Raw genomic sequence first — 12,292 nt, 5'->3', positions numbered from 1 at the left:
TCGTGTCAAAGTCTACTAGTCCTGTACACGAACAGACTCATCCTTTCTGGAGATAAGACTTACCAGGCACATGCATTAGGCTACTATTGGGGTATGACTTGAGGCCCGGTGCTCCATACGAACTCCTAAAAAGCTTAATCAACATTCCAAAATCCACACCTTACAAAAGAAATGACAACCTCCAAGCAAAACTCTGGTTGTCAGGTAAACTTTTTGGGTAGTCTAACATTTCTTTCTTTGTTATAAAATATGAAAATAATGATTGATACTCTAACTGAGAAGTCTTAAAAGGCCAAATTGACAGTTATCGTTTTCCATCACTGCACTTTTAAAATGTTGTATCCTTAATAGCAAACATTGTCAAAAGAAAACCATGCCTTCTGCAAAGCTCTCCACCCCCTCAAACATAAATATTTCATGACGGCTTTAGTCTACAACTTGCATCCGTTAATAGGCTATCTAGCCTTCAGAACCTATGAAGTTGTTTTATAAAATGGAATGCCATGGGCATGCGGTCTGTTCATACATAATCTCACATCTCCGTTTTATAACCGAAAGCATAGCCCCCTTCGGAAATACTGACATTTCCAGTGGAATTTTAAAAATCGTAACCAGCAAAGACAGATAGAGGTGTGCACTACAATGTCCGTTGAGCCTAATACTGAAAACAGGATCTCTGAATTTACACACAAGGAGAAAATGTGTCCCGCAATTTGACCTAACTGCATTATGATCACAGCATGGTTGTAACATAGCTACACACGACGTCACGGCAACCTGCTTCCAGCAATCCTTGAAAGTGACATCGATATGATGATGCACCTGTTATGCAGACACGGATTTTAGACCCGTAAACAAATTAATCAATGTCATGCAAACGTAAACAGTTTATACAAATGTCGCAACGAAACCATTTCAATCTGTTTCTCTGCAGGCTTTAATTAGGGTAATGCCAAAATAAGTCTTTGGAATGAATCCTCAATGACAATGCTTGACTTATTTTGAAAGATTCAGCTTCGAAGCGTGCACGTGTTTACAGTTCGGGATAATAACATACATGACTGCACCATTCTATGATAGGCACTGACATTGAAATTACTAACAGTTTTCTGCAGGACAAGTTTGTTTTTGTGCGTGTTTGAGCGGGGCACCTTGGGGATTTGGTAACCAGGGAAACGCCTTCGCCACTATCCTCTCTCGGACCTTTCGGCGGGACAGAGTATCTATGAGCTCTAACATCAATTCCGCGGACAAAATTAGGGCAGCATTAGGCTAAAGCAACTGAGCCGCTGGTCAACAGTGTTGTATGTTGCCTAACCAACCTGACGTGTTGTGGTGGTCTCTTCGTTCCCCGTGGGTGAAGGTGTCCCTCCCTCCATCGATGCTGGAGTGATTGGAGAAGCCATGTTCCAATTCACTCATTCACCAACACTCCCGCGTTCACTTTCTCTGGTCCTCCTTAACATTCAGTCCCCGTGAAACGTCGGAGACCGTGGCTGCAAGGCTGTCAACGTTTCCACGTTTTCCGAACACTGACTTTCTGTCCGGCCACACAATCTAGGTTCTGTCCTCCATACGTCCGGTTCTCGTTTGCAGCATGGACTGTGTGTCCTGTCGAATCGTATGACGTTCTCTCAGAGTGTGGTGGTGCGTGTGTGTAGTTTGGGGCGCGCGCAGCTGCAGCCACGGTCGTCTCTCACACGTCTCTGATATTTTCTCAGAGGATCTGTTCCTGAAAACCTCTCCTTCTCTTTCTCTCGCTTTCTCAAATTCTCTATACCCCTTCTCTCTCTCTCTCTCTTTCTCTCTCTCTCTCTTTTCTTTAACTGCGTTTGCAGCCCAATGGCTATGGGACTCAGCGCAGCACTGTTTGATCAGTGACTGACGCGCTTGCCGCTCTAGGTGGGATGGTGTGGTGTACCCGCTTTCAAGACAGAGAACAAACCCATCGGTGACATACTTCCCTTGCCCACTCTTAACAGTATTGTAAAAGTGCAAATATGAATTGTGCAAAACATCTTTGTGTTTATGTTCACACTATGCTATTATTATCACGCCATACATATCATTGAGACTATATGGTTGGTGGGGGTAGGGTTCCAAGAATAATACTAGCCCACCACCCACAATTTGTCACAGGGGACACTGAGGGAGTATGGTGGGGATGGGGGTGGGGCTGGTGGCCCCAGCTGCTGACTGCTGATTGGCTGGAGACTGGTTAAGGATGGGGACATTGACAGGCCTTCTGCTCACACAGGGGGAGGGGTGGTACCCTGGGGTGGGATAGTCCCCTCGCCACAACATGGTCAGGAGGAGATGACCCCTTCCTCTCCAATACACTATAATTAAGACTGTGTGTGTGTGTGTGTGTGGGTGTGTGTGAGAGAGAGAGCGCGAGAGTGAGAGAGAGAGCGCAAGAGTGAGAGAGAGAGAGAGAGAGAGAGAGAGAGAGAGAGAGAGCACGAGAGTGAGAGAGTGAGAGTGAGAGTGAGAGTGAGAGTGAGAGTGAGAGTGAGAGTGAGAGAGAGAGAGAGAGAGAGAGAGAGAGAGAGAGAGAGAGAGAGAGAGAGAGAGAGAGAGAGAGTGTAAGACTGGTATCATTCGCACAATGCATTCTACACACACACACACACACACACCAGCATTGTCCCTGTGTCTTTCGAATTAATTTATGCAACTCTGCACCTCTCACCGACCAGCAGAGCTCCAAATGTCCAGAGACCAAAATGTTGAGCAAAGGCTCGACACAGATTTGTCATTCTGCCACCCAATCCTAATGCTTCTGGGGTCCTCCCGGGTGATCTAACAGGGGTGGGGCTGATGTTTCCTCCATACCAATGTGATCATCACTGCGCTGCAGCACAATCAAATTTAGTAGCTCTTGAACGTGATCGAATCTCCGAGCTGGGACCATAGCAGGTTAGGAAGCGCCGGGGGTCGTCATGACAACACAGCGCTTATGTCCAAAGATAACTCGAGCTGGTTTCTTGTTGAGTCATGCCTGGGCTAAGATCAAATCCCCTTGATTATAGAGAAAGGGTTGTTGTCTCGTCCAATCACAGTGCTTCCTCCCCAAGGGGGAGATGTTGAACGAACCCTAGCCCCATAGAGTCAGACTGATAAACATTCAACCTGGACCTGAACTATAAGATGGTGAAAGACAACCTGAGTCTGTAGAGTGATGTGGTGGGGACGGGTTTCTGTGAAGGGAGATTCATTCAAGTGCCTGTCCTTCAATGGGTCTATAAGACTACTTATCTGCTGTGGGTCCTTTAAGGACCTGTAGACTGTATCTGCTGATGTGGTCTATACAGACCTTGCTGCTGTGCGTGTGAGTCAGCTTGATGGGTCAGGGAGATGCTATTTTTACATTGGGTTGGAATGAGTCTGTTCACCTGTCAGTGGGCATCACTGTGAGGTGCCCCCTCAACGTCCAACACACCAATAGAACCTAATGGTCCTAAGGGCGAAGAGAAGACTTCTGAGTGTGTGTGTGTGTGTGTGTGTGTGCGTGCTACACCTCTGCATGTGTGCATGTTGGCGAGTCCCCTGGATAGAAACGGACGAAAAGGTGTGTGTGTGTGTGTCAGAGTTCCAGTCAGGTGCCAAGGCTCATCTAGGCATGCTCGAGTGGGCACATGCCTTCAGAAACGCTGGGTGCTCCTGCAGCCTGGTGCTTGAGGGCAAACTCACCTGTGACCTCTGGAGTGCAAGCCCACCAGCGCTGTCTGGTTCTGTTTTTGTTTGTAATTTCCTGCTTTATTTAGTTTGATAGTGACAGTTCGAGACAGGAAATACAGGGAGAGAGAGAGGGGATGACAAGCAGGAAATGGACTCGGACGGAATTGAACCCTGGGCCCTGCTGTAAGGCCTCAGCCCATGTAGTACATAGGACGCCCCAGCACTGTCTGGTTTGGACAGTAAACTAGATGTCTGGGTCTGATCCAGTCACGCACTGCTGCAGGTAAAAGGACAATGTCCTCACATCAGAGGAGAATTGGAGTAAATTAAGGGGAATGGGTCACAGCTGACAGATCAGTTAGGCAGATAAAGGTCGCAGAGTGACCTTTGAACTGAGTGACCTTTGAACTCTGCCTCACTGGTGAATGAGCACCAAGAAAGAAAAATGCATTGGTGTCTGAGTGGTTGTTTGGTCTTATCAAGAAGAAGGAGAATACTTTCAACAACAAATCCTCAATTTCCCATGTGGTAAGGCATCACTAGTTCACCACAGAGAGATAGAATCAGATGCTTTGGATGCTATTAGCCAGACATACTGTGCAAATGGCACACAGGATGGATCATCCCGAATCTGTTGAGCCCAGACTTGAATTGGACCTACAGTAACCACCCACAGCCCCTGCAAAGCCTGTAAGTCTGAATCAACAGAAACACTGACACACACCTCTAAATATAGTCGCGAACACACACACACACACACACAAATAGTGGCACAAAAACACACATGGAAATGGGAGATAAAGCGTCCTCCAATAGGGCGGGAAGATCTCCCATCCACAATGCATCACTTCCATATTTTCCAGCACAACACGGTTACCAAGCGATGGCCCCACAGGAAGCAGGTTCCTCACAGTGTCAGGATGGAACTAGCTCCAACAGTCAAAAAGCAAGATGGCTTGTTGCGGTTGGTGTGGTCTGTACGTCTGTCATTGAATCTGTGAAAAATAACGTTGACAGGATGCCATTTCTATCCATCATTCTGCACACTTTATCCCACTCTGTCAAGTCTCTGAGGTTATGGGAGCTGAGTCAATCTCTCGACAAGTCACAGAGTGAACCTACACACCATGGGAGATTCTCGTTGGATAAAAGACAGTTTTCAGCAAGTGTTTCTATAGCTGAGCTGAACTGACAACCATCTGATTTCTTCTTCGCTCCTCTGCAGTGCCCTGAGGGCGTGAGAACACAGTCACTTAGTTGAAGCCACTGTCCCCAACCCTTGGATGAATCAGCGCCAACGCTAGCCCACGCTAGCCCACGCTAGCCAACGCTAGGTTCTTACCCTGTATAAGACAGGGTAAGAACATAACACACAACATAACTGTGTGGCAGCATGTAACACGACTCCTATAATGTATCTTTAAATTGTAACACCTATCGACACAAATGTTCAACCGTCCAATGTGTCGCACACTGTCTTTCAGTGTTTATCGCTGCACAGCATGCTCCTGCAGCACATGATATACAGGGATGTGTGTAATGGACATTCCCAATGTATGTCATTGTCCGCTATGTTCGTTCATCTTTGGTTGTATTTCATGCTATGATACTGTATCATCCTGTAACTTCAGGAACCTGGGCAGCAGTTGTAAATCAGATTTATAAGCATCTGTTTTATGGTTGTTTATTGCTTCAGCTTGTGGATTTATTGGCCTAAAATGTCAACATGGTTAAAAGAACATACTGCTGCTATCCTCACAGGTTTTGTTTACATTTCACAGCATCGCAGATTATTGAAAGCTGAAAATGCTTTTGCACGAGTGAGTCCCTGTACTTACTGTAAGTCGCTCTGGATAAGCGCGTATGCTAAATGACTAAATGTATGCCAACGACTATACAGGCTGAGGCATGACTGTAGTATAGGTTGTTGTATCCGTGCCAATAATAGTCATGTGACGTCCTCCTGTTCCACCAATTGTGTGTGAGGACAGTGGGGGTACGACAGCGTTGGCGTCAGAATGTGAGTGTGTCTAATTGCCTCCTGTGATAGAGGGTGGCAGTACGTATGGAAAAATGTTCCCCCAGTCAGACTGTGACAGGAACAGGCAGACCTGTCACTCACAGAGTAGGGTCACCTTCCTGTCTCCACCGTTGTGGCCCCCGACATTGAGAGAGGACGTCGGGGGCTTTACTTCCTGTGTTGGACACCACAAATAAAAATCATATCACAAGTCAAATCCCTGCTTCCTCCCTCTTTATTAATTTTCCATTAATTTTTTTTGTCTCTTTCTCTGTATCTCTTTTTTTCTCAAGATTCATGGAACATATCTAATTGTTCACAGCTCTTACTCAATATACATCAGCCAATCAACGTGATACTCTCAAGTCAAGTCAATTTTATTGATCCCACTAAGGGAAATTTGCTTGTAGACAGGTACCAAAGAACATTCAATCCATCATAAAATACTACATAAACAGCATACCTGACACCACACAAAGACAACACACAATACAGTACAATACAGTACAAGGATCACTTAATGTTGAAAACCCAGAATAAGTAAGTTCTGTCCATCGAGAGAACCCTGAGAGAACCCTGGATCTGCTGCCTAACAACCCATCCTACCACTTTCTCTAAAACCATAAGTAAAGATGTAAGTGCTGACAGTGACAATGATAGAATCTAACAATCAATTTCTGTCTGATGTGCTAAGTTAATATCCAAGTCGTGACGCAATTTGACGTGTTGGATGTTTGATCGTCCCTCAGCTGGTTCCTGTGATCAAGGTTAGCTCTATCCTGAGATTGTCACGGTAACATATTCAGACTTAGAAGCAGGATGTGACGTAAGGCTCTATACCTTGTTAGCTAAAGAAAAGTGATGAAATTAGCGTATTCAACACTCTCTCAGCAACACCGACAGCACCAGCACAGCTGCACCCTTGACACCTTTGGGGAAACGTCCCCTCAAGAGCCTTCTGTGATCAATGGAGTAGTTGGGTTTAAATGCAGAGCAATCCCTTATAGGCTAGGATCAATGCCATGTCTCACTAGTACACCTATTAATTACACAGAGCCTCTCATTTCAGCCCCAGTCAAAGTTTCAAACAGAAGATAGATTTGCCCTGGCTCATTTTGACCACTCAGGTACCATGTTGCACTCACACAAACTCTGTTCTGTTGCGACCATTCTAGAGCTTAGTTTTCACTGAAGGAGAAAATAACACTAACATGTTTCGATGCAGCATCCCATGTACTAGGATGTGCTGTTAACAGGGGCTCTCTCTTTACATGTGCCCCACAGGAGGCCAACATCGTTTTGTATAATAGATAAACCAGATGCAAAGCTTTTAATAGTGTAACTTGATCACGAAACAGCAGTTGGAAATTATAAACAGCCATGTTGATGAAACGCATTTCGATGAAGATATCATATGTCAATATGCACCGAGGCACTTTATTTCAATACATATTTTGAGCTGTATCCTGTTATACATTATCGGTCTAGAATTTGTCTTAAAGGTTAGGAAACATATTTAGTCAACTATCTGCATTAGAACACCTTGTCTCACCATTGGCTGAGGAGTGGCTATTTCAGTTTGGCATGTAGTCAGTGGAAGAAGTGTGTGTGTGAGTGTGAGAGTGTGTGTGTGTATGTGTGTGTTTGTGTGTATTTGGAGTGAGGGGGCATGGTTTCGAATGACCTTGCACAACATATTTAGAATTACCTTATACAACCATATATATCTCATTTTCATGTCACAAGAAGTTATGATATAACTAAATATTTGGCATTCATACAGGATTCACCTAAAATATAAAAATGCATTTTTAGGAAACAACACCTGACGCTTCTTTGTCGGTTTGTTAGTGAATACTGACCTCTGTGGGCAGTTTCAGACACTAAATGGTCAGGTACCAGTTCGTGGAGGGCAGGGTAGATGGCGCTACCTCTCGAATCACTTGTTTCTGTCTACGGAACTGAGCGGAACTCTATGGTGCATTTCTGGATATCTTTCAGCATCTCTGTTAACAGTAGCAGCCTACCTGCTAGCAGCTAGGTAACTAGCTAGCTAGCTTTGTAGCTCAAAAGCCTTTCAAAGATATGAGCCGCAAAAGAAACCATAGTTTCATTGAGACAAGCCTTTCACCCAACCCTCAGAACGCCTATATGGATACTCCGGGGTCAGCCGTTCGAGCCGACGATGATTTCTTGGATTTCGAGCCCGACGAGGAGTTGCTTTGCTCGGTTAGCGACATCACCGAGCACCTCGGCAGAAACATCACCGTTGTGCTTGAGACGGCGTTGTCCGAGATCCGAAAAATGGTCACCGTCAGGATAAGAGTCCTGAAAATGGAACTCCGAGAGAAGACGGACGAAATAGAAATTCTAAAAGCGAGGTTGGAGACGGTACAAAGGGACGGTAGGGACCCATTCCCTGGTTCCATGACCGGCGAGCCTTCATCAGTATTCCGAAAATCTGACTATAATTCAGGCAGTAAACACAATAGCGGCGACCCCAAGAAAGCCAAACCTGCCATTCCTGGCGTAAAGAAAGAAAACATCAACGCCATCTGTGACTATTTGATGAAAGACAAGAATTCGAGGGGTGGTGCTGAAGTGGATAGCGATCCAAGCAATCCACCCTCAGGCAGCGACACTCGCCATGACTCAGAGGCACACACACTCAACCTGTGGTCTGAGAGCGGACTGCCTGTTCCGGGGCCCGGGCCTGGAGATGGGGAATCGGACTCAGCTACCGATGACATATTCGGCATGTTACCGTCCAGTAGCAAACGGATCTACGACTATGAATGGATGGCCGGCGTGGACTACCCGTCAGACTTGAAAGGTAGAACTCTGCGTTTTACCTAGTGTATGTGTGCACGTGCGTGTGTCCACCGCAGTGTATCATTGTGTTATCCGACCCTTTCCACAGGTTTGAGGGAACCAAAGTGTGAAAGTGCTACAACGGCAGACGAGGTGGAGGAGGAGACGGACGACTCCAAAGGAGAGGGGGACATGCCCGACCAGGACCATTCCCAGGGCCCTCTGTCCCACGACCAGACCCCAGCGTTCCCCCTGGACCCCCAGGGCTCCCCTGGAGGAGACAGCCCCATGGAGGACCCGGGGAATCGCCTCGAGCCAGGTAGGAGAGCAAGGAGATCTTGACCACCCGCTCTCACCGGGCCATTTGATCACTGGTGCTTTAACCTTGGACAATCCCGTCGCTGAGTTCTGGGTTTTCGCAATGTTTCGCTATGTTTCATATATTGTTCATTTAGATTTATGACTGGATCTCATTTATAAATGTCTCTTTCTGTGTGTTTTAATAGCCACCTGTCTTACTCTTACTCTGTCTTGGTCCGGTGTTCTCAGGTCAGCAGTTCCCCGCTCACACGTACCTGTGTCCTCTGTGTGGAACCTTCTGCCCCGACGCCTTGTTCCTGGAGGAACACCTCAAATTGATCCACACCGACGGCACCGCCCCCCAGCCCCTGCAGTCCGCCCCCGGCCCGGCCCCCAGCCTCGGGGAGGGCAGCAGTGACTCCAGGAGGGGGGGGAGCGGGCACGAGGCCGGGGCCCCGAGTCGAGACGGGGCTCCCAGGGAGAAGAAGGTGGACGGGGGCTACCAGTGTGGGGACTGTGGGCGACATTTCAACTACCTGGGGAACCTTCGACAGCACCAGCGCATCCACACCGGGGAGAAGCCCTTCATCTGCCCAGAGTGTGGGGAGAGGTTCCGGCACGCCGCCCGCCTTAAGAGCCACCGCCTGGGGCACAGCGGGGCCCAGAGCCCCTTCCCCTGCCCCCAGTGTGGCAAGGGCTTCCCGGTCCTCTCGGGGCTGAAGAGGCACCAGCGGGTGCACACGGGGGAAAGCCCGTACGCCTGCCCGCAGTGCGGCCGGCGCTTCAAGGAGCTGGGCAACCTCTACACCCACCAGAGGATCCACAGTGGGGCCACGCCCTACTGCTGCCAGCAGTGCGGCCGCAGCTTCCGCCACCTGGGGACCTACAAGAGCCACCGCTGCACTCCCACACAGTGACGCACACACACACACACACGGACGCACACATGTACACACTCCCTGTCTCTCGGACGCGCATTATAAACTGAAAACGAAAATACTAAACCTCACAGTGAAGCGTCTGGGTTTACAGCCTACTCCGGTCACCACAGAGGTGTGAGGATGTCCAGATGTACAAAGACTGTGGCAAAAAGACTTTCTTTTGGACTAAATGGTTGACTAAATGGAACGGGGGTCAAAGTGCAAGCTGAGCTGTATGCAGGGCCTTCCTTCATCCCCTACAAACACATCCTTCCCACATTGCAGTAGCCACTAACTAAACATGATTGGATAGGTGCAAGCAACAGATGGATGACTGATGTTGCCCAAATGCTAGTCACTTTAGGGTCTTTGATTTATATTAAAGATAGGGAAGGAGGAATTTGGGTGGGCAAAGTTAGCCACGGTGCTTTCTTTATGGAAATTGACCTAGCAATTGAAAACAGTAAGCATGGATATATTTGGCTCAGTGGTTAGAGCATTTGACTGTAAGATCAAAGAGGACGCAGGTCCATACCCGACTCTGTGCGTGGCTTTGGATAAAAGCGTAAATAAACACATTACTAACGCCCTCCTGTGGATGTCCTTTGTTACTGCATGGTACAAACTGCTATAGTGGCACGGCAGACTTCCTTGAAACATCATACCTCTGTGCTGCAGAGCAGATGTGCTTGCATTTATCATTTATAACTATTCTAATGTCATATTCAACCGGCGACTATTTCTGATCTTATACCCTACACTTTTTTGTACATCTATCTGCATGATGGTGACATCATGTTAGCAAATTGTGATCCTATGTGTTCCTGGATATATAAATGTATCCAATCTCATATTCAGGCCGGTGTTGAGGGTCTGATTAACACTGAAAGTTAAATAATACACTGATAAAAATGATAAATATGAAATATTGTGTATCTTTTTTCATCAATTGTGTAGCCAAAAAATGTCCCCAGTACTGTAAATGACTGTTAAAAGAAGCACCATGATATTGGAAATGTGTATGGTAAACAAAGAATATACGACTGAAATGCTAATAATTGACAATCTGCATTCTAATAAATATTCATATACTCTACTGTCTAGGTGTGTGTGTGTGCACACATTTCCAAGGATTCTATTCCTTGGGCAAAAACAAGTGGATAGACAAGCAAAATGATGACTCGAACGAGGTGAGAGAAGTGACAATTATATAGAACAAACATAAGACAGGTTTGAAAAAACCCTCAGCCTATTGTAAAATGGACATGTTAGAGGGTGAGACTAAGGAACCATAAAAGCACATTTCCACCTGCCAAATTCTACGAGAAATGAACTACTAACACCAGGGTTTCTGTTCCGACACTAGCACACTGAGTGTGTTTGCGTGAGTCAACTGAGTGACTAGTAACGTGAACATGAACAATCTCACAATATCGATCAAAATACAACTTTTACACACATGATGCCAGGAATCCGATGCGCTGGTGAGGTGCAGCATGATCTTATCTAACTCAATGCTTCTGGCTCTTTTTGTGTTGTAATCCAGAAAACACTGTACCCTTTTCTTTCCTTTTCAAAAACGTTGAGAAGGAACATTTTGAGTGAGGAACAGGAGGGTTCAACTTGCAGTGGCCTCTTAAATTGAACCCTTCTGTTCCTCACTCAAAATGTTCCTTCTCAATGTTTTTGGAAAGGAAATAAAAAGGAACAGTGTTCTCTGAATTATTTCCAGAGCTGTAATATCACAAGAAGGGCCAATGTCCAGAAAGCTGACATTTTTTCCAGATATAGTATCAAATGAATGGCCATGTCCAGAAGGCTGACATTTTGTCCAGATATAGTATCAAATGAATGGCCGTGTCCAGAAGGCTGACATTTTGTCCAGATATAGTATCAAATGAATGGCTAGTGTCCAGAAGGCTTACATTTTGTCCAGATATAGCTATGTAATTAAGTGCAGATATTTGCTAAAACTTAAATCCTGATCATGCAATTCTTTAAAAAGTTCAATCCTGTGTACATACATTTCAAATACATTTCAAACTTAGAACACAAAAAAGCTGCCTCAACACATGCTTTCTCAACTGAACTAATATCTGCAATAAAGTTCTGGAAAAAAAGCACATCAAACTGGATTTCAAAATTGTTGTTCAAATCAAATAGAACAATACATCTCTGATTACCATGTGTTGGACAAGGATTATTAATTACAGTACCTGGAATTATGCACAAATCAAACCAAAGATAATTCAGTGTGTGTGTGTCAGGTGGCTGAGCGGTGAGGGAAGCGGGCTAGTAATCAGAAGGTTGCCAGTTCGATTCCCGGCCGTGCCAAATGACCTTGTGTCCTTGGGCAAGGCACTTCACCCTACTTGCCTCGGGGAGAATGTCCCTGTACTTACTGTAAGTCGCTCTGGATAAGAGCGTCTTGTAAATGTGTGTGTGTGTGTGTGTGTGTCATCGGTAGGGAGTTATTTAGCGATCTGTTTGTGCGCATCAACAGATGTAAAATCCCACAGCGCAGAACATCTTTTGGCACATCAGCCTTTTCTTACTGGGC

General features: G+C 46.1%; 1 protein-coding gene across 1 annotated transcript; it reads left to right on the top strand.

Annotated features, from left to right (window-relative positions):
* Positions 1–7,746: 7,746 nt before the first annotated feature.
* On the top strand, positions 7,747–10,797 carry znf16l (zinc finger protein 16 like). The gene is made up of 3 exons (XM_067261575.1): positions 7,747–8,534; positions 8,622–8,831; positions 9,062–10,797. The coding sequence occupies exons 1-3, from the start codon at positions 7,787–7,789 to the stop codon at positions 9,727–9,729; spliced, it is 1,626 nt and encodes a 541-aa protein (XP_067117676.1). The 5' UTR covers positions 7,747–7,786; the 3' UTR covers positions 9,730–10,797.
* Positions 10,798–12,292: the final 1,495 nt, after the last annotated feature.

Source organism: Osmerus mordax, chromosome 23 (assembly GCF_038355195.1).
Source record: "Osmerus mordax isolate fOsmMor3 chromosome 23, fOsmMor3.pri, whole genome shotgun sequence".
NCBI lineage: Eukaryota > Metazoa > Chordata > Actinopteri > Osmeriformes > Osmeridae > Osmerus > Osmerus mordax.
This window is presented reverse-complemented; position numbering and strand designations above follow the sequence as displayed.